At 41.8% G+C, this 17,902-nt stretch overlaps 1 protein-coding gene across 1 annotated transcript in view; it reads left to right on the forward strand.

Annotated features, from left to right (window-relative positions):
- srcin1a (SRC kinase signaling inhibitor 1a) overlaps positions 1 to 17,902 on the forward strand; it is a 110,181-nt gene that overhangs the window by 76,372 nt on the left and 15,907 nt on the right. The window contains exons 5-18 of the mRNA XM_086289727.1: positions 1,115 to 1,310; positions 2,492 to 2,787; positions 4,416 to 5,236; positions 5,554 to 5,655; positions 6,076 to 6,203; positions 7,784 to 7,804; positions 8,465 to 8,625; positions 10,782 to 10,957; positions 11,888 to 12,018; positions 12,326 to 12,473; positions 13,411 to 13,702; positions 13,843 to 14,104; positions 16,788 to 16,927; positions 17,091 to 17,243. Coding sequence (XP_086145853.1) covers positions 1,115 to 1,310; positions 2,492 to 2,787; positions 4,416 to 5,236; positions 5,554 to 5,655; positions 6,076 to 6,203; positions 7,784 to 7,804; positions 8,465 to 8,625; positions 10,782 to 10,957; positions 11,888 to 12,018; positions 12,326 to 12,473; positions 13,411 to 13,702; positions 13,843 to 14,104; positions 16,788 to 16,927; positions 17,091 to 17,243 — 3,027 coding nt within the window. The remainder of the gene's footprint in view (positions 1 to 1,114; positions 1,311 to 2,491; positions 2,788 to 4,415; positions 5,237 to 5,553; positions 5,656 to 6,075; positions 6,204 to 7,783; positions 7,805 to 8,464; positions 8,626 to 10,781; positions 10,958 to 11,887; positions 12,019 to 12,325; positions 12,474 to 13,410; positions 13,703 to 13,842; positions 14,105 to 16,787; positions 16,928 to 17,090; positions 17,244 to 17,902) is intronic.

Below are 17,902 nucleotides of genomic sequence, written 5' to 3' on the forward strand. Positions count from 1 at the left end.
TATTGAGATGGATTTCTTCCCTGCTATTTTTTCATTTTACTGATTAAGTAGTTAATTGATTATTTTGAAAAAAAAATCCATATTGAAAGTATTCTCTGTTTGCATCTTTCATTTCTTGTTCAGCATGCTTTCCTGGCTTATTACCCAATTAACAAAACCATAAATGGATGTACAGTGGTTGTGTATTCTGTGCAGTGCTGTGTGTTTATGAATGAATTCAAACAATCCACTGCTGAGACTTAATGAGCGCAGATATGGCCCTCCATATTGCTTCTGTCAGTATCCCATTAATTAAATACCACATTAATGGAAGGAGCAGTAGATCCATGCTGCTGCTTGACTTAGGCAGCGAAAGGAAGACAGGGAAATTCTTAGAAAGGACTGTTCTAAGCGAGCAGAACGACTGTTGTGCTCGTGGTTCAAGGAGGATGAGACAGGAATGGCTCCTGTGCTGTGGCCAAAGATGCATTTGCTTTTGCCGTCCAAACAATGAGCAGACAGCATTCTGGGAGCTCATTACAGCAGCCTCTGAGCTGGAGGAGACTCTGCAGTGGTGGGGGATCAGAGAGACAGTTCAGTGAGCTCAGCCCCAGCTGCGCTAACAGTCTTTCAGTGAGAGACGCCTGGGCATAGGCCAGCAGGATAAACCCACAGTGACAGCCTGGGATTTGCATGAGCTTCTCCTCCCATCCCACAAGCATTCATTTAAAGTTCGTAGCTGCAAACGGACAAGTTTGTATGAGAGCGTGTGGGAGGTGTGCAAAGTCTCACTAACTTTTTCTGAGTTTCTGCTTAATACGTCTCCTTACAAGTGATTCATAAAGGCTGATGTCCTGGCATTCTGTGCCAACTGAGTACAGCTATATAATGTTTTGTTGCTGCACCATTCAACTAATGTCAGAGACTGTGACGCCAGTAATTCTTTGTAAATGGCTGCTAGCTTAACCATTGTCAGGGCTTCAATAATCTTGTTAGGTGTTTCATTGTGTGGTGTCTCACTGTGTGCCTGCTTTCTGTTTTCGAGTTGTTCTTACACCACTAGCCCCGTCCAATCCATTCTTTCCACTTCAGTTTCACTTCACAGTGAATTAATCTGTCCCTTTTCTCTCTGTAGAGCCGCAGTCCACGCCACTCCCAGTCTACCCAGTCTGGTCTTGCCGACCAGGCTGCCAAGCTCTCTTTTGCCTCCGCTGAATCCTTGGAGACTATGTCAGAAGCCGACATCCCCATTGGGTTTAACCGGATGAACCGATTTCGCCAGAGTCTGCCGCTGTCCCGCTCAGCCAGCCAGAATAAGCTACGATCTCCAGGTTAAAATCACTGCATACCAGCTGGACTCAAGGCAGCTTTCTCTTTACCTCATGTAGCTGGTGAAGGGAACCACTGTGCTTACAAGGAATTGAAGGAATTGTGTTTTATTCACACCGAATTTACAGTCTTTAGTCTAATTGACCTGCTATAAAAATGTACAGAACACTCAAACCTGATAAAGTATGACTTTGTTTTTCAGTGTCGATGCAGTACGCTCCCTGTGAGCTCAAAAATGTCTTGTAGTTTTTAGAATGCAACAAAAAAACATAGATAATTTTTTCTTAGGATAGGTATTTTAGTGACATTTCATTTAACTGTAACAGAGTTCATACTGTACTGGATTAAGTATATCCTTGTGTGCAAGCAGAACATTCGAGGACAGTTTTATATTAAAAGGGCCTTGGGAGTGTAGAGAGGATTAATGTGAAGGTGGTGCAGATTCATGAAGAGCAAGGTGTGGAGTTACCTTGCGCAGGTAAAAGAAGTGGGTGTAAAATTAAAGAGCTATACCTGATTAGGGCATTCCTGAATAAGAAGTTCAAGCAAAAGTGGCACACCAGGCTTGCCTGTCTCCCCTGTCTCTACACTAACTACTGTCTTTGTTTTCTTCTCTTCCCAACTTGTCTGCAGTATTAACTGACACTTAATTTTGCCTGACTTTTAACTCTTGGTCTTTCTTTGCTTTGTTTGTTCTTTTTTGTTTGTCCCATGGTGTATGACTTTTTGTTTGTCCCATGGTGTATGAAGATGAATTTTCAGGTTAGTCAGGCGTCAAACACATCTTTATTTATATGATCGTTGCAGAATCTGCTGAAAGCTTTTTATGAAGTTGGGCTGTTTTGGAGTTTAATTATTCATAGGTGGGGCAACTAATACTCAAAAAGAAAACCTTGCAAAAAATTCAGCCTGTGCATGCATCTTTGTGCATTATCTGTGAATTCTCAACTAGCTCTCACAATCCTAATCTAACATTAAGAAAATAAGAGTGGGTTTGGTACTCATTTAGCCATTAATCATGTTGACATCTGATGAGAAAAGTTATCTAGATTTCGTATCTCAAGAGTCAGAACATTTGTATCATTTCAGCTGCAGCCAACAAAATGTCTCTGCTAGTTCTCTCCATCCACTAAAGCCAGCATCTTCTGACTCAGCCACCTTCTCCTTCATCGCTTTCTATTAGGCGTGCTGTTTCTGCAATATGGAGATGAGACGCGTCGGGTGCACATCACCCATGAGCTCACCAGCCTGGATACGCTGCATGCTCTCATCGTGCACATGTTCCCTCAGAAGTTGACAGCAGGTATGCTGAAGTCACCCAACACAGCCATCCTGATCAAGGACGAGGCCCGTAATGTCTTCTACGAGCTGGAGGATGTCAGAGACATTCAGGATCGCAGCATCATCAAGATTTACCGCAAAGAACCCATCTATGCTTCTTATCCCGCTGCCGCACACCTGGCCAACGGGGACTTGAGGGTAAGCAGAATGGAGCTGGGAGGTGAAAAGGCCAGCCTGTTTTCTGCTATTTCACAGAACAAAATTCTTGTCTGATCTCTGGCAAGTTTGACAACTGAACTGTCAATGAAAACTATAATTGGGTGCCTTTTTGGTAAGGTAATAGTGCCTTGTTTTATTATTTTTATTATTTTAGTGGTTACTTTGACTATTACAGGCTATTACAGTATATTCGGGTTAGTAATTTAACAGGTATTCCTCCTGGAAATGTATTTTCTTATCTTCAAGTAGGCCATCTGTTGCTGTGCAGACACCAGAGAACAATGTTCCTGTGTGAAATGAGCATATTTTAACATTCAAAGCTATTTCTGCTTCAGTAAAGATCAAGGGAGCCTGAGGGAGATCTTTTTTTAGTTTTTTTTTTTATACAAAACTCTGCTTACAATCTGCATTATTCACAAAATACTAAGAATACAACTCTTGTTAACCATGCAAACAGAGAATGAAAAATGATTTCAGTGCATGTACTGTGCTTGTTTACGTAAACATTTTATACAAGAAGTTGACATGGAAAAAGAGGGGAAGGGGTGGCCAACGAGTATGTGTACACCACAAAAACATCAACAAGTATCCACATAGGCCTAAAGACCAGCTGGTGACCACCTGGCAACCAGTTGGCAACAGTTGATTAGGAAAAATAAGTATTCCTTAGTGGTTGCCAGTGGTTGTTCACAGTCACTGTGAAATCTATTGCTAAAGCCCCAATCTTGCAGGCTGGAGGTAGTTTTTACTGCACTTTTTAAAGTTTCAGTACCTCTCAGTGGTTAGTTAGTGTTTGCGATTCTTGGTACATCCAGTTTCTTCCACTGAAAATCAGAAACCACTTGTCAACTGGTCAGGGAATACAGGGTTTGGCTTAGTTTTAATGCCATGGTTTTTCAGTGTATATAAATAAATTTATCCCTGGTTACAAAGGCTAAACATCACAGATTACTCTGTCTTTGTCTAATATATTCTCTGCAATAAACTGTTTGCTATGATGCTGAGAATGAATGAAAACAGGAATGACTTAAGTTAGAAAAGTAGATATGCGACTAGGAAAAGCAGACTATTTGACAGTTAAAAGGTTCAGAAATGAGAAAAATCACAACAGGAGTAAATTAGCAGCAGGGGAACACAGCCAGAGGTGAAGTTAAAGATAGCACTGGGGCATGTTTAACAATAATATACTAGACAAAATGCAGGGAAGAAGAGCTCAGTGAAGAAACGTTCAGAGCTTTTCAGGTTGAATGAGCTTTTGCATCATGTTATCATCCTGCTGTAGATAAAGATACAGATTTAAGACTACATGGTCTTGTTTTGCCTCGCAGATTCTTTCCATTTAGAATAGACACAATCAATTTTATTCCTTTTATCATTAGTCTAATAAACAAAATCACAGGCAGCATCTCTGATCTCTTCCATTGGACCAATAATTTGTCTCGTTGTTTAACAAATTTATCATCATATTTTGGCATCTGCAGATCCTGACACCTTGTCTGGTGTCAGCCAGATCCAAGTCATAGCCATAGTCATTATAAGCATGGGAATCACAGCACACTCATCTGTTGGTCTCCATGGTAACTCTCATCACTCTTTGTTCATTTCAGAGGGAAATGGTCTACTCTTCCCGCGACTCCTCCCCAACTCGCCGCCTAAATACCCTTCCTTCCTCCACCGCCTCAGCATCCTCTGGGTCTCCTTCTCGCTCACGCCTCTCCTACAGCGGGGGCCGTGCTCCATCCTTCGGTGGATCCCATCCCCAACATGATCAGCCCCGACACCCACACCATCCCTCAGCCGGCCATGGTGCCAACGCAGGTCTTTCCCCTTCACCTAGTGCCATCCTGGAGCGCCGCGATGTCAAGCCTGATGAAGAGGTTTCTGCTAAAAACATGGCACTGATGAAAAATGAGGGGCTATATGCCGATCCCTACAGCTTGATGCACGAAGGCCGCCTCAGCATCGCTTCCACCCAGTCATTAGCTGCAATCGGAGACCCCTTTAGCTTCCCTGTTTCCGCTGGCCTGTACCGACGTGGCTCTGTGCGCTCCCTCAGCACCTACTCAGCTGCTGCTCTCCAGGGAGACCTGGAAGACTCGCTCTACAAGCCTGGAGGTACACTATACTCAGACACATACTCTTCTGCCACTCTGGGCATGGGATTTCGCATGCCACCGTCATCCCCACAGAAAATCCCTGACATGCAGCTGAGGGACAGGGACTCTTATTCCAGCACACCCAGAGCCTCACCTGTCAGACAGAGTTTCCGCAAGGACTCTGCCTCTTCTTCTGTGTTTGTGGAGAGCCCGAAATCCAGGCCCAGCTCCAGTTCTGATCCTCTGTGTATAACAGCTGGACCTGGAGAGGGCAGCCGCACCACATCTGGTTTTGGGTCTTCGTTATCTGGGCAAGATTCTGACAGTAGCAGGTCAGTAAGAATCAGTGTGAATGTTTTCCTGTTTTTATTCATGTATTTTATTGTATCTTCTGATGCAGTGTGCATCAGGGGAAAAAAGCAAACAAACAAAAACAAAACCCTCAAAGTTACATATTTTCTCTGCCTGATAAAATTTTACAGATATTATTAATTCATGTTTAACAATCTTCTATTCAAATTTGCATATTTCACACCCCTAAGAACAAATATTTTTCTGTTTGCAAAGAATTCCAAGTGTTTTTTCAGCTCTTCGTTTGTGTTGAGTTCAGGGTTTTGTTTCACAGATGTGCTGTTTGTTATTTTCGCAGGGATCATCGCCTGGAGCGTATGGAGGCCATGGAGAAGCAGATAGCCAGTCTGACTGGCCTCGTCCAGAGTGTGCTGACCAGAGCACCAGACAGTGACAGCACGTAAGACTCTCCATTACAGCCCATTAACCCTCTGAAAGTCACAGATACAGCATTAGTTTGGACACAAAAACAGGATGATCGACAGGATTATTATCTATTATGAGAGCCATTAGAAGCTCCATAGCTGTGAAGTGGTGCATTACCTTGTGTGAGCACAGCACAAATTCAGAGCACTAAACATTAGCCACAGGGCACAATGCTGATCAGTGCACTGATAAATACAGACATCTCCTAGAGTCTTTCAGTAGATTTTGATTCCTTACACTGACCATTGTTATCAGGGCACTTTACTCTCACATATGCAGTAGACTTCATTAAAAAGGTGACAACTTGTTAATGTAATCAGTCTGATAGTATCCAGCACTGGTGCTTCTAGTGTTAGCACTGTAATTGCCTTGCCCTGTGGCCGTTGATCCTCAGATGTGGCCTGCTGCGTCTCTGCATGATGGCGGGCTGCCCTCCAGACCAAGGGACGGAGTTTTCACGGCCATTACCTTTCTCTTCCAGCGAGAAGACCGAAACCAACAGTGATGGCTCCGCCACTGGAAGTGAGTAAAGCAGCGTAATTGTTACCTGTGAACCCAACCGTTACTAACACTTCCTTTCCTGTGCTGTTTAGAATACTTTTATGGCTCGATTTCCCTGCTCCCTGTGCACGCACCCGAATGTACACAAACTAGCAATGGCGGTGACTTCCTGGTTTAAGACTAATATATGCCAACTTGGTAACTTTCTTACAAGAGGGCGGATAAGAGGTTAAGTTAAGAAATGTAGCATTGGTAATTGTTTGTTTGGAACTTTTAGTTCTACTCCAGCATTGTTCAAACAATGTGTTAGCTATCAAACTGCATGTGAATATGTAGTTATACAGTCTGACCCTGGAACTTAAACATGTTTATCTACATAAACAGTAATAGTGTCCTGTCCCAAGCAGAATTCAAAGAATTTTATTTCATTTTTGCTCTAGTGGGAATGTATATTGACATGTTAATGGGCCAAATATAGTGCATAATACACTGAGTCAGATGAAATATCTTTAATAAATCAGTGGTATGATAGGTTATATGGTAATACTTCCATGTATCGTAAATAGCGATCCTACACTGGCTGTGCATTTTTTATTATAAGCATTGCAAATCTAACAGCAGATTTAGCTTATGAAGTCATAATAATTCTCATGGACAGTTTTTCTTCTAGCTATCCAAAACTAACTGCATTACGCAGGAAAACTTGCCAGTGTTCATTTTAATTGAACCAAGTGAGTTCAGTGTTAAAGTCTCTTTGGACACTCTCTGAGACATTACATTTCCACCTCCTTCATAGTTCTTTTTTCTTTTTCTCTTTGACTGTCTTTGCTTTTCTGTCGCTTCTTAAGTGGAAGAGTTTAATTTAAAATGTCTAATATATCATTTGATAATCAAAATTAAGCATCAAATCAAGCATCAAATCGGGTTAATAGAATTGTTAAAGCTCGGTCAGATGAGAAAATTACTCTTTGGTTCTTTTGCGATTGTACCGCAAAGTTTTTTTTGCATTGCTAAGTACAAATACAGGAAAGCAGAGGCGAAATGCTAGACGGATCTGTCAGAGATTGAAAAATATACCTGGTGACAGCTCGTGAAATGTGTTAAATAAACTGAGATGCCAAATTGTAAACATAACCTCCAGAAAGAGGAAATAAGACAGCTTTGAAGTCTTTGGAAGGTTTATTCCTTCACTTGTGACTGTCTCTGCTGGCGGCATGTAAATTCAATTTTGTGTTCAAAGGTATTTTTCAAAATATCAGATATTCTATATAAGAAATAAATATTTAATCATAGAATTTGTTAAATACTGACAGGAGCTTTTCAGCTTTTGTACCCCGATAGGTACACTGGATGCATCCCTTTGATACTGTACAGTCATTCCTGTCTCTCCATAATTTTCTAACCCTGTTGTCTTTGAAGCTTCCTCATGCATTGGATCACTGCCATAAGACTTATGCCATCATCACAGCCATTGTCTCTGCTATAGTCAATAAAATGTTCTCCGGGATCACCATTCTGTAAATCTAAACTTTCCTCTCCCTCTTTGTCTCTCTGCTACTCATTAATTTCTTGGTAACTGGCTCACTCTTTCTATATTCCAGCCGGACGACAGAAGAAGAAAGGTAGTTTCCATCTCCTACTCTATCACCCTTTTACTCCTTCCAGACATTTCTCATTGCTCCCTGACCTCTGTATGGGTGTGTGGTGTTGCTGGGTAGCTGGCAGTGTATATTCTCCTATTTATCTCCTGGTTGGTTTCCCAGAACGCAGACTCCCCTTGTTCTGTCTGTCTCTACTTTTTAAATTTCTGCTTGGTTATTCCTTTGCGAATTTCAGAGGTTTGTTCTGGCACACAGTGGAAAACTCTTTTGTGAGGGTGTGTGAATATGTGGTAGAATATCTGGTGGGTCAATGACCATACTCACAAAGGCCTATGTTCAGATAAGAGCATGGTTATCCCTGTGTGTCACTGCTGAATAGACTAATTGCACTTCTCTATGGGTTACTAATAGCATGAGCTCATATTTCTCCCACTGGGCAATTAGAGTTTTGTGAATATGGGACTTTTTTGTATTCACACACTATATCCTCTGTGTGTGTGCGCCCAGAGTTTCTGTATATGTAATTTTTTTGGCCTTTATGGCAAGTGTGTATTTGTGTTATTGTTTTACTGTGTGATGCTGGCTGGCTGCAACTCTCACCGGAGCATAACCCAACAAACTAACCGCTTTGTTTCCCAACGACCTCCCGGTGACCCCCGTTTCCTGCTCTGTGATTGGCAGCAAATACACCGTCGGCACCTCTAGCTCTGATGCCGCCGCCACCTTCTAACTCAATCCAGGTGAACAGCGTTGGTCGCTTGCAGATGCAGCTCCATCTTCACGGTCTGCAGCAAAACGCCAGCGACCTGCGCAAACAGCTCAACCAGCTACGCAAGATCCAGGTATTTAATATCCACGATTAAATGTTTTTAATTGGTTTGTCCTTTCAGATTAGAAAACTGGTTATTGTCTAGCTCTACAAACACCGTTTGTTTTCCTAAATATACCTTTGATATTCGAGTTTATATTTAATGTTTCCTGTCTCATCTAAATGATTATCGTAGCTGCCAATGGCACTCTGTGTTTGTGAACCGAGCTCTCTGTGGTTGTGTAATGAATCCCACTATGTAAGAACTACATAAAATTTATCTGGACACATCTAGTCCTCCTCCCTATGGAGGAAAATAATGTTTTCTTTCATCTTTTTTGTTAGTTATATTGTTGTTATTGCACAGCAGAAAAACAAATGCATATAAATATGTAATAAGGATAAAAAGAAACAGACATCTGATATTAATGCGATATTTTGAAATGTAAATTCACTGTGACAGTGGTATAACTCATCAAAACAAATTGTAAAAGGTGAACAATTATTAACACCCCCACCTCTACCCTAATAACATGCAAATGGTTATTTGTATTTGTATGTGTTGCTAATGGCTTTGCAAATGTACGCTCTAAAAAAATCAGCAGCAGCATGCCTCGCCTGAGACACTTTACTGATGACTCTGCATATTACACAGTCTCGTGAGCAGTTGTTATTAACAAGTTTCTACTGAAGAAGTAGTCCTTAGGAAGAGTGTTGACAGCATGCTGAGTAGATTATTTAGAGAAACCAGGACACTGTTTCTGGGTTGAGATAAACCCATTTTTTACTGAAGCGAACTGGCATTATCTTGATCAGCGTGAATGATGTGCTAGTAGCATTTGTTTGGAGCATCCTTTTCCGTTTCGCTCCTTAGACCTGTCGAGATAGATGCAGAATTAGACAGAAAGCCACAAGAAGAGTTAACCAAAATGTGGAAATTAAGTCCTTTCTGTCTGAGTTTCATTTATCTCCGCTTGAAGTGGTGCCATGGTTACTGCAGGAGGAATTAGAAAGAGATGAGATAAATGCTCTCACTTTCAGAGGAGTGAAGTTTCTTGCAGGAAAAGGAGTGAAAAATTGAGTAATGGAAGTGAGAGATGATAGGCATGTGGTGCTTTTATTTGTTCCGTAAGAGCAGTTGCAAGGCTGCTTTCAACTAGCGAAACAGTGAGATGGCGAGCCAAACACCAATGGTTGTGATGCACCGAAGAGAGAACAGTTTGCTGTTTGCGTGTCAGTGTGCCCAAGTGTGACCTCTGCACCTGGGCCTATATTGCCACCCGTGCCGATGGCCAACAGCTTTAATTTTACATGTGAATGAATTATGCAAGAGGGTAAAGTAGAGACAGGCAACTGAGCAAGACAGAGGCAGCAGAGCATGCTATTTCTCTTGATGCATTAAACATTTTTCTTTAATGTGTTACTGTACTCCTTGCTTTTGGACTCATGCATCTACATCACTGCTGCTGGCAGTATATCAGGGAATACTGGGTAATTATAAATGTTAGCGATATTGTTGTCTTGCTTCACTTCCTGGAACAAAAGAATAATCAATTATTAATTTTTTCTTGCTTACTGGGTGATTTAATCTTGGGGAGTTGTGTTACATGCATAGTCCTGTAGAATATTCCTTTCATAACACTGAAAGCAAGTGGAGTTCATGCTTGGTGCATCTGTTTCATTTTCCTCAGGGTATTTCAGCCCTCTGTGTTTAGAACAATATTGTGTGCACATGCTAATGCAAATACAGACAGCAGAAAGTGAAGTATTGGCTGCATCTCAGAGTGGTTTTAAGAACATATTGTTCATTACATCATGAAGGCTAAAACTCACTAATATTGACTGGAAAATTAATATACATTAAAGGACAGAGTTAAGTGTTCTTCTCATGTGGAAGGTCATGGAGTAAAGATGCCAGAGAACCTGACCCCTCAAGGACAAGGTAGAAAAAGGTGTGCAGTTGTTGCAAATCACTGAAGTTTTCATTGTAAAGCCTTAGTCAGCTCCAGTTCTCCTCCTTAATGCGATAGTATTTTGTGATAAATGAAATAGCAGCTTTCATAACGCCAGCAAGCAATGCTCCAAAGACCAAGAAGGCTAACATTCCCACAGCTAATTTCCAAATATTTGCTGAGTGTACGTGTATTTCTGTGATGTTGTTTTTTAACGTGTGGCTTTTTTTTCATGCAGCTAGAGAACCAGGATTCAGTGCGAACGCTGCTGAAGCGGACAGAGGCGGAGCTGAACGTGCGTGTGACTGATGCCCTGAGGAAACAGGAGGATCCTCTCCAGAGGCAGCGCCTCCTGGTGGAGGAAGAAAGACTCAAATATCTCAACGAGGAGGAGCTCATCATTCAGCAACTCCAGTCAGTTACAGTACACGATTTGTTTCTTGGCAGTGCAGTGTATAACAGTTGTTGAGCAGTACACGCTTGATGATAGAAACCAGTGATAATTTAAAAAAAAAGGGGGTTTCCAAATATAGAAGAATCTATGAATGCAATCTGTGCTGTAGGTGAATACTGGTTGACATTTGTGTAGTTTAAGATGCGTTTTAACTTGTATTTTATAATTATATCAGACATAGCAAAATTCATGTCTCTTTTACGACACACTGATAGGATAAAGCTGTCGCTATAATTAAGCCCGGCACAGAGCAAGATGCTTATTAAGATCTGAGTTACACGACTGTCCAACAACTAATTAAACTGACTGCAAAATGAGAGCAAAGAGCTACCTTGAGATTTAATAATCAGATAACCTGCTTCAGTCTTGTATGTGGAAATTTGCTGGATCGCTCTGTGAGTCGAAGTAGACTTATTGAATGTCACTCGTTTCTGCACTTGGATTTTAGAATAATTAGTTGAACTGTTAGATGATCCCTGCTAATCGATGTCTGGTACTTTTCCTGGCTAGTGGCAGCCAATTATTTTGATTAATTATACACTGAATTTTTATTCATCATATGTCTTGAGGACCAGACTAGATCAACTCAACATTAGCGCTTAACGAATTTATATTTGCGTAGTTTACGTTTTCTTGAAGGCATCATATTATATAGCTATTTTAAACGTTTCTTACTTCAGTTGCTGCATGAAACTTTCGAAAACTAATCTGTACCTCGTCCAGTTCAGCTTGCCCAAACTGTTGATCTAGTTCCCAGTTGATTGAGAGACAGTTTATTGGCAAAAGCATGGCTGAAACATGAATATCACGATTTTGAGATAAATATTCAGTCGAATCTAAGTGTGGTGGAGGAATCCCTGGTGTTCAGCCTTCTGTCTGTTCCATCTCAGCGACCTGGAGAAGTCGGTGGAGGAGATCCAGAAGGAGTCGTCTGTCAACCACAAGCTGGTGACAGTGCAGGAGCTGGAGGAGAAGGCCACTCTTCTGAGAAAGCTGGGAGAAACACTCACGGAGCTGAAAAGTGAGTCATTCTGGTGGATTCACTGTACACTGGCGCAAAAAGGAAAACACAGCCCTTTATGCTGGCAGACCATTTATAACGCCCTAGTTACTCATCAATGCACTGACTAACTTGTAGTCATGAACAGCCAATCTGTAGCACTTAATCACCCTCAGATTACTCATTGTCTCAATGAACTCAGTGACCATTTACCTAAATTGAAAAAGGTTATGGTTGCCTACCACAAAACATTTTGGACAAATGTAATAGATATTTTTTGTGTGATCACAGTTGGCTCCCTGTATTAATCTGTTGCTTTCCCCTAAAGATCAATTTCCAGGTCTGCAGAGCAAGATGCGGGTGGTGCTCCGGGTGGAGGTGGAAGCTGTCAAGTTCCTGAAGGAAGAGCCACACAGACTTGATGCCCTGTTAAAAAGATGCAAGACTATAACTGATACCCTTGCTACCATGCGCAAGTATGACCTAGCACAACAATACCTACTTGGTTGTTTGTATTCCAGTAAAAAAACAACATTAAAGTCTAATAGCTGTCTTTACACTGAGTTTGAGATTTTAATAATCCTTTAAATACTGACAAGGAAGCACTTGTCCAGTAAATTCTTAAGCTCTTAAGTATGATCTGAAAGCTGTTAAATATGCCGAACACTGACTGACCTGTATCCACTTGTAATCAATTCCAGTCAGCCCAGTTTTTCCATTTGCACCTCTGCCAAAGGCATAATGTTTTCACCCCTATGTGCTGGTGTGTCAGCAGAACATTATGGATTTTCATAAATGAGGCAGTGAGAGAGGCCTTTGACCAAGAAAATTTATTAGATAATGTTGTTGATCCAGATCAGAAACTTTCATGCTTAAACATTTGCTGTTTTAAGTCAGAGTTCTGAGTTCATTAAGAGATATAGAAGTGATTTAAATCCATCAAGTGTGAAGAAAAGCAGTATTTAAGTGTGTAGTCAAGCTTCCAGTATTGTTGTACTTAATTGGCATTATTGAATGTCACACTGATGAATGTCCTTTTTAGTCACATGAGTAACAGTTTTAATTTTGCGGTTAGTATAGACTAGAGGATGTTGAAGGACTTTTCCCTTCAGCATGCCATTGTCTATCTCCTAATCAGCCCTGTGTCCAAAAAGCGCCTCACTCTCAGGCTTAATTAATCTCAGTGATAAAAGAGCTCATCTAATGTTGCTCTTTTCTTTCATCTTTTGGGTAGCAGTAAGTTGGCAAATGCATTCAGCAGCAGTGGAAGTTTTTATCCTTCAGCGTTTAGTGTTTGGGGTCTTTTTTTAGCATTTGCAATTCTTTTTCATTTCGAGATCTGTATAATACATGTTTGTTGTTTGTGTTACATTTAAAAATGTTGATTAATTAATTCTTCTTCTGTCTTGCTAGACAAGCAAATGAGGGAGTATGGAAGAAGCAAGAAGACTTCACTAGTTCATCATCCAAGCACAACGAGGACTTGCGAAAGTTTGCAGACTTTGAAATCCCCACCATCAATGATCTTGGGGGAGGCAACAGCTTGTCCAATTGGAGCCCTCACACCAGCCTCAGCCGTGGACATGGCAACCCATCCGGCCTTCACAAGGATAATCATCCTCCTGTTCCCCACAAGGGCAAAGCTCTGGAAGAGCTTGAGCGTCGTGCTGCTGCTGACAAAGCTTTGTCCATGGAGGTCCGACTGGTAGGGATTATTTCTGTTGTTTATTTACGTGTTTTTCACCATCTGCTGTAAATACTTTGTGATGCAAACCAATAAACCAGTGAGGCATGACTATAGTTTTGTGTTCATACACTGCTCACATCCACCTCTCAACTTCACAGGCAGCAGAGCGGGACTGGGAGGAGAAGCGGGCCAGTCTAACCCAGTACAGTGCTCAGGACATCAACCGTTTGTTGGAAGAGACCCAGGCTGAACTAATGAAGGCTATTCCAGATTTGGATTTTGCTGCCAAGCAGATTAAGCCCTCCTCCAACACACCATCAACACAGACCCCCCAGAGTGGGGCAGCGACCCCAGACCACCGTGCCAACAAGCCCCAGCACAAGCTTTCTGGGAAAGAGGGAGGGTCCAGGCGTGGCTCTGGTGAGATGAGGCTCAGGCTGCATTAGTATGATAGATCAGTTTTGTTTCATGGCATCCATTTTTTTTTTAAATGAATCTAATTTTTAATTCTTCAATAAACAATCCCTGTTATGTAATCGGTTTATTAAACTGCATGTTAAAAACATACGGTTGTGCTTACATTATAGTAATTTGGGGCTTTTAATTGTTTCTTTAAACTGTTCTTTTTCCAGGGTTGATTGATTGAAGAGTATACATCTTTAATGACTTAAAGAATTTAATTTGAATGTATTTTGACCCTCACACAGGGTCAGAATTAAATATACATACTCAGTTATATACAAACACTCCACTAATACTTGTTAATTTTCCTTTTAAAGGTTAAAAGTTGCAGTTCAACTTTATGCTTGTTGTAGCCATCAACAAGTATGTAAAGCATACCATATGGTGTAATTCTGGCTGGATATTTGGCCATCCCTCTTCAAATTTCAAATTTCAAATTCAAATTTTATTTGTCACGTACACAGTCATACACAGTACGATATGTAGTGAAATGCTTGGACAACTGCTCGTGACCTAAAGAAAACAAAAAAGGAAAGGCTATGAATAAGATAGGAAATAAATATGAAAAATTAAAAAGGGTAAATTTAACTAGGAAGGAATAAAATATAAATTAAGGTTAAAAATGAAATAACTGTACAACACAAATTAGAATGAAGGGTAAATTTAACTGGGAAGAATAAGATAAAGATAAATATATAAATTAAAGTTGAAAATAAAATAACTGTACAACAAAATACACAATACACAATATAGAACTATATAAGAATGTATGAAGAAATCTAAATATAAATAAATATATACACAATAACAGCAGCTGTACAAGTATTAACCGGAAATGAAGAATATAGTGACCAGTGTTGTGCAAAACCAAAGTCCAGAAAGTCCAGTGTGTGTGTAAGAACCATATGTGTGGGTCAGTACTGTGTGGTGGTGTGATTGAGAGACCGTATCGCCTGCGGGAAGAAGCTCCTCCTCAGTCTCTCTGTGTTGGTCTTCAGGGAGCGGAATCGCTTTCCTGACCTCAGCAGAGAGAACAGTCTGTTGTTGGGATGGCTGAGGTCCTTCACGATCTTCCTGGCCTTGGTCCGGCACTGCCTGCTGTAGATTGAGTGCAGGTCAGGGAGCTCGGAGCGGATGGTGCGCTCAGCTGACCGCACAACCCTCTGTAGAGCTCGTCTGTCCTGCATGGTGCTGTTCCCGAACCAGGTTAAGATGTTTCCCGCCAGGATGCTCTCTATGGTGCACGAGTAAAAGTTCCTGAGCACCTTGGAGGGCAGTTGGAAGTCTCTCAAGCGTCTGAGGTGGTAGAGACGCTGACGGGCCTTTTTCACCACGGTGTTGATGTGACAGGACCATGACAGGTCCTGCGTGATGTGAACTCCGAGGTATTTGAAGCTGTCCACTCTCTCCACTGGGCACTCGTTGATGACGGGGGTCTGGTAGTTCCTCTCCTGCTTAGTGCTGAAGTCCACTATCAGCTCCTTTGTCTTACTGACGTTTAGAAGGAGGTTGTTCCTCTGGCACCAGTTCTCCAGATTCCTAATCTCCTTCAGGTAGGCCGTCTCGTTGTTATCAGAGATCAGGCCCACCACGACGGTGTCGTCAGCAAACTTGATGATGGCGGTGGAGCTGGTAGTGGCCACACAGTCATATGTGTACAAAGAGTACAGCAGGGGGCTCAGAACACACCCCTGGGGGGCTCCAGTGCTGAGAGTGGTGGAGGCTGAGACATGTCCGCCCATCCTTACTGCCTGTGGTCTGCCAGTTAGGAAGTTGGAGATCCACTGACACATAGATGAGCTGAGTCCCAGATGCTCCAGCTTGGTGGTGAGTGTGGAGGGAATTATGGTGTTAAATGCAGAGCTGTAGTCTATGAAGAGCATTTTAACATAATTCCCCCTTCTAGTGTCCAAGTGAGTAAGTGATGTGTGGAGGAGATGAGAGATGGCATCGTCTGTGGAACGATTTGGACGGTAAGCGAACTGTAGTGGGTCCAGTGTGTCTGGTAGTGAAGAAATGATGACGTCTCTGACCAGGCGTTCAAAGCACTTCATCACTACTGAGGTGAGGGCTACAGGGCGATAGTCATTGAGAGAAGCAGGGTGGGGTTTCTTCGGGACAGGAACAATGATGGACTCTTTGAAGCATGTGGGGATCACCGACTGAGATAAAGAGATGTTGAATATCTCAGTGAACACAGGAGCTGAACACCTCTTGGTACAACTGATAGAGTTTATTTCAAATGTTTTGTTTTTTTCTTGCCACAGACCTGGCTTAAAATTTTCAATTTCCATTTCTTTGAGTTTAGAGATTTGGGAAAGCCATTCCAGAAGCTTAATGTTTTATCCACTACAAAACCAGTTTTGATGCACGTTTGAGGTCATCGTCCTGTTGGAACACCCAGTTGTCTCTAGCTGTGGATTTGTGCAATGTGCTGGTACCACTGGAAGCAAAACAGCTCCAGAGCATGATGCTACCACCACCAAGCTTTACAGTTGATACAGTGATCATATTTTTAAAAGCCTCACCTTTACTCCTCCATACATAAGCTGAATTGGATTTATTGGCATGATATTGTTTTTAAATGTGTTGTGTTAATAATGTAATAATTCTTTCTAATGACATGTTACTGTGTTTTCAGATGAGCTGACAGTACCTCGGTATCGCACAGAGAAACCCTCCAAGTCCCCTCCACCTCCACCGCCTAGACGCAGTTTCCCCTCATCTCCCGGTGTGACCACTCGCAGTGGGGAGCCACTAATTCCTGGAAAAAGCATAAAGGTAACTGAAAAAAATAGTGCATTTAACAATTCCAGTGTTTTAATTCTCAAATCTACAAGTCATCATATTAAAATTCCCCTATTGATATATTTAAGACAAAATTGCAAGCTTCTCACACCAGCTTTGGACAAGTTCTTACCCCTTTTTGTTCTTGTGGCCCTAGAAGGCTGAATCTGAAGAGACAGAGGGACAGAAACCTCACATAAAACTGAGGAGGACCGTGTCCGAAAACCCTCGTCCGTCATCAACACCTCCCACACTGGCTTCTGAAGACAAAGAGGAGGGAGAGGGGGAGAAAATTGCTGCCGAATTGGAGGTAAAGAAAACACAAGGTTAATAATATCCCCAATAGTCTGTTGTTCATTAAAAAAAACCAAAAGGAATGTTTTTAGTATTCATGTTACGTCCACAATTTGGAGCAAGTCTTTGTGTGCACACAGGCAGACAATGTCTGTTCAGATATGCTCACCCTCATTACCACATGTTCAAGCAGCAGGTGCCATATGTCCCCAGCCCCTGGCACTGTGAGAGCCCAAAGATCACATACTGCTCACTCACACACATCATCACCCAGGGCTCACAGATCACAGCCAGACAGATGGATCCTGATAGCTGCTTGGACTGTGTTAGAGATGACCTGCTGAAACTGAATAGAGTAAAGACTCAACAGTAATTGAGTTCGATCATTCAGCTGCTGCTGTGTTTTTATTTTGCAGATAATGACAGTTTGTAACTTTCTTTTTTCCTCCTCAGCTATTTGAGAGAGCCCCACACAGGCTCTCTATGCCAGCTCCCCTTTCCCTGCTAGTTAGCCCATGCAGTATAAAAAGTTTACACCCATCCAGACTGGACCTGTGGCCCCCTGAGGCCTCAGGCTGTGAGGTAACCCTTTGGCTTACCCTGAGTTATCTACCTATTAAGTTTCCATCTCTTTACTTCTACACCTGCTACCACACACAAGAATTATTAACTACA

The sequence above is a fragment of the Aulonocara sp. 'chitande type north' Nkhata Bay genome, linkage group LG4 (genome assembly GCF_057382095.1).
Source record: "Aulonocara sp. 'chitande type north' Nkhata Bay isolate Kocher_YH1m ecotype deep benthic linkage group LG4, A_spYH_male_GT1.1, whole genome shotgun sequence".
Taxonomy (NCBI): domain Eukaryota; kingdom Metazoa; phylum Chordata; class Actinopteri; order Cichliformes; family Cichlidae; genus Aulonocara; species Aulonocara sp. 'chitande type north' Nkhata Bay.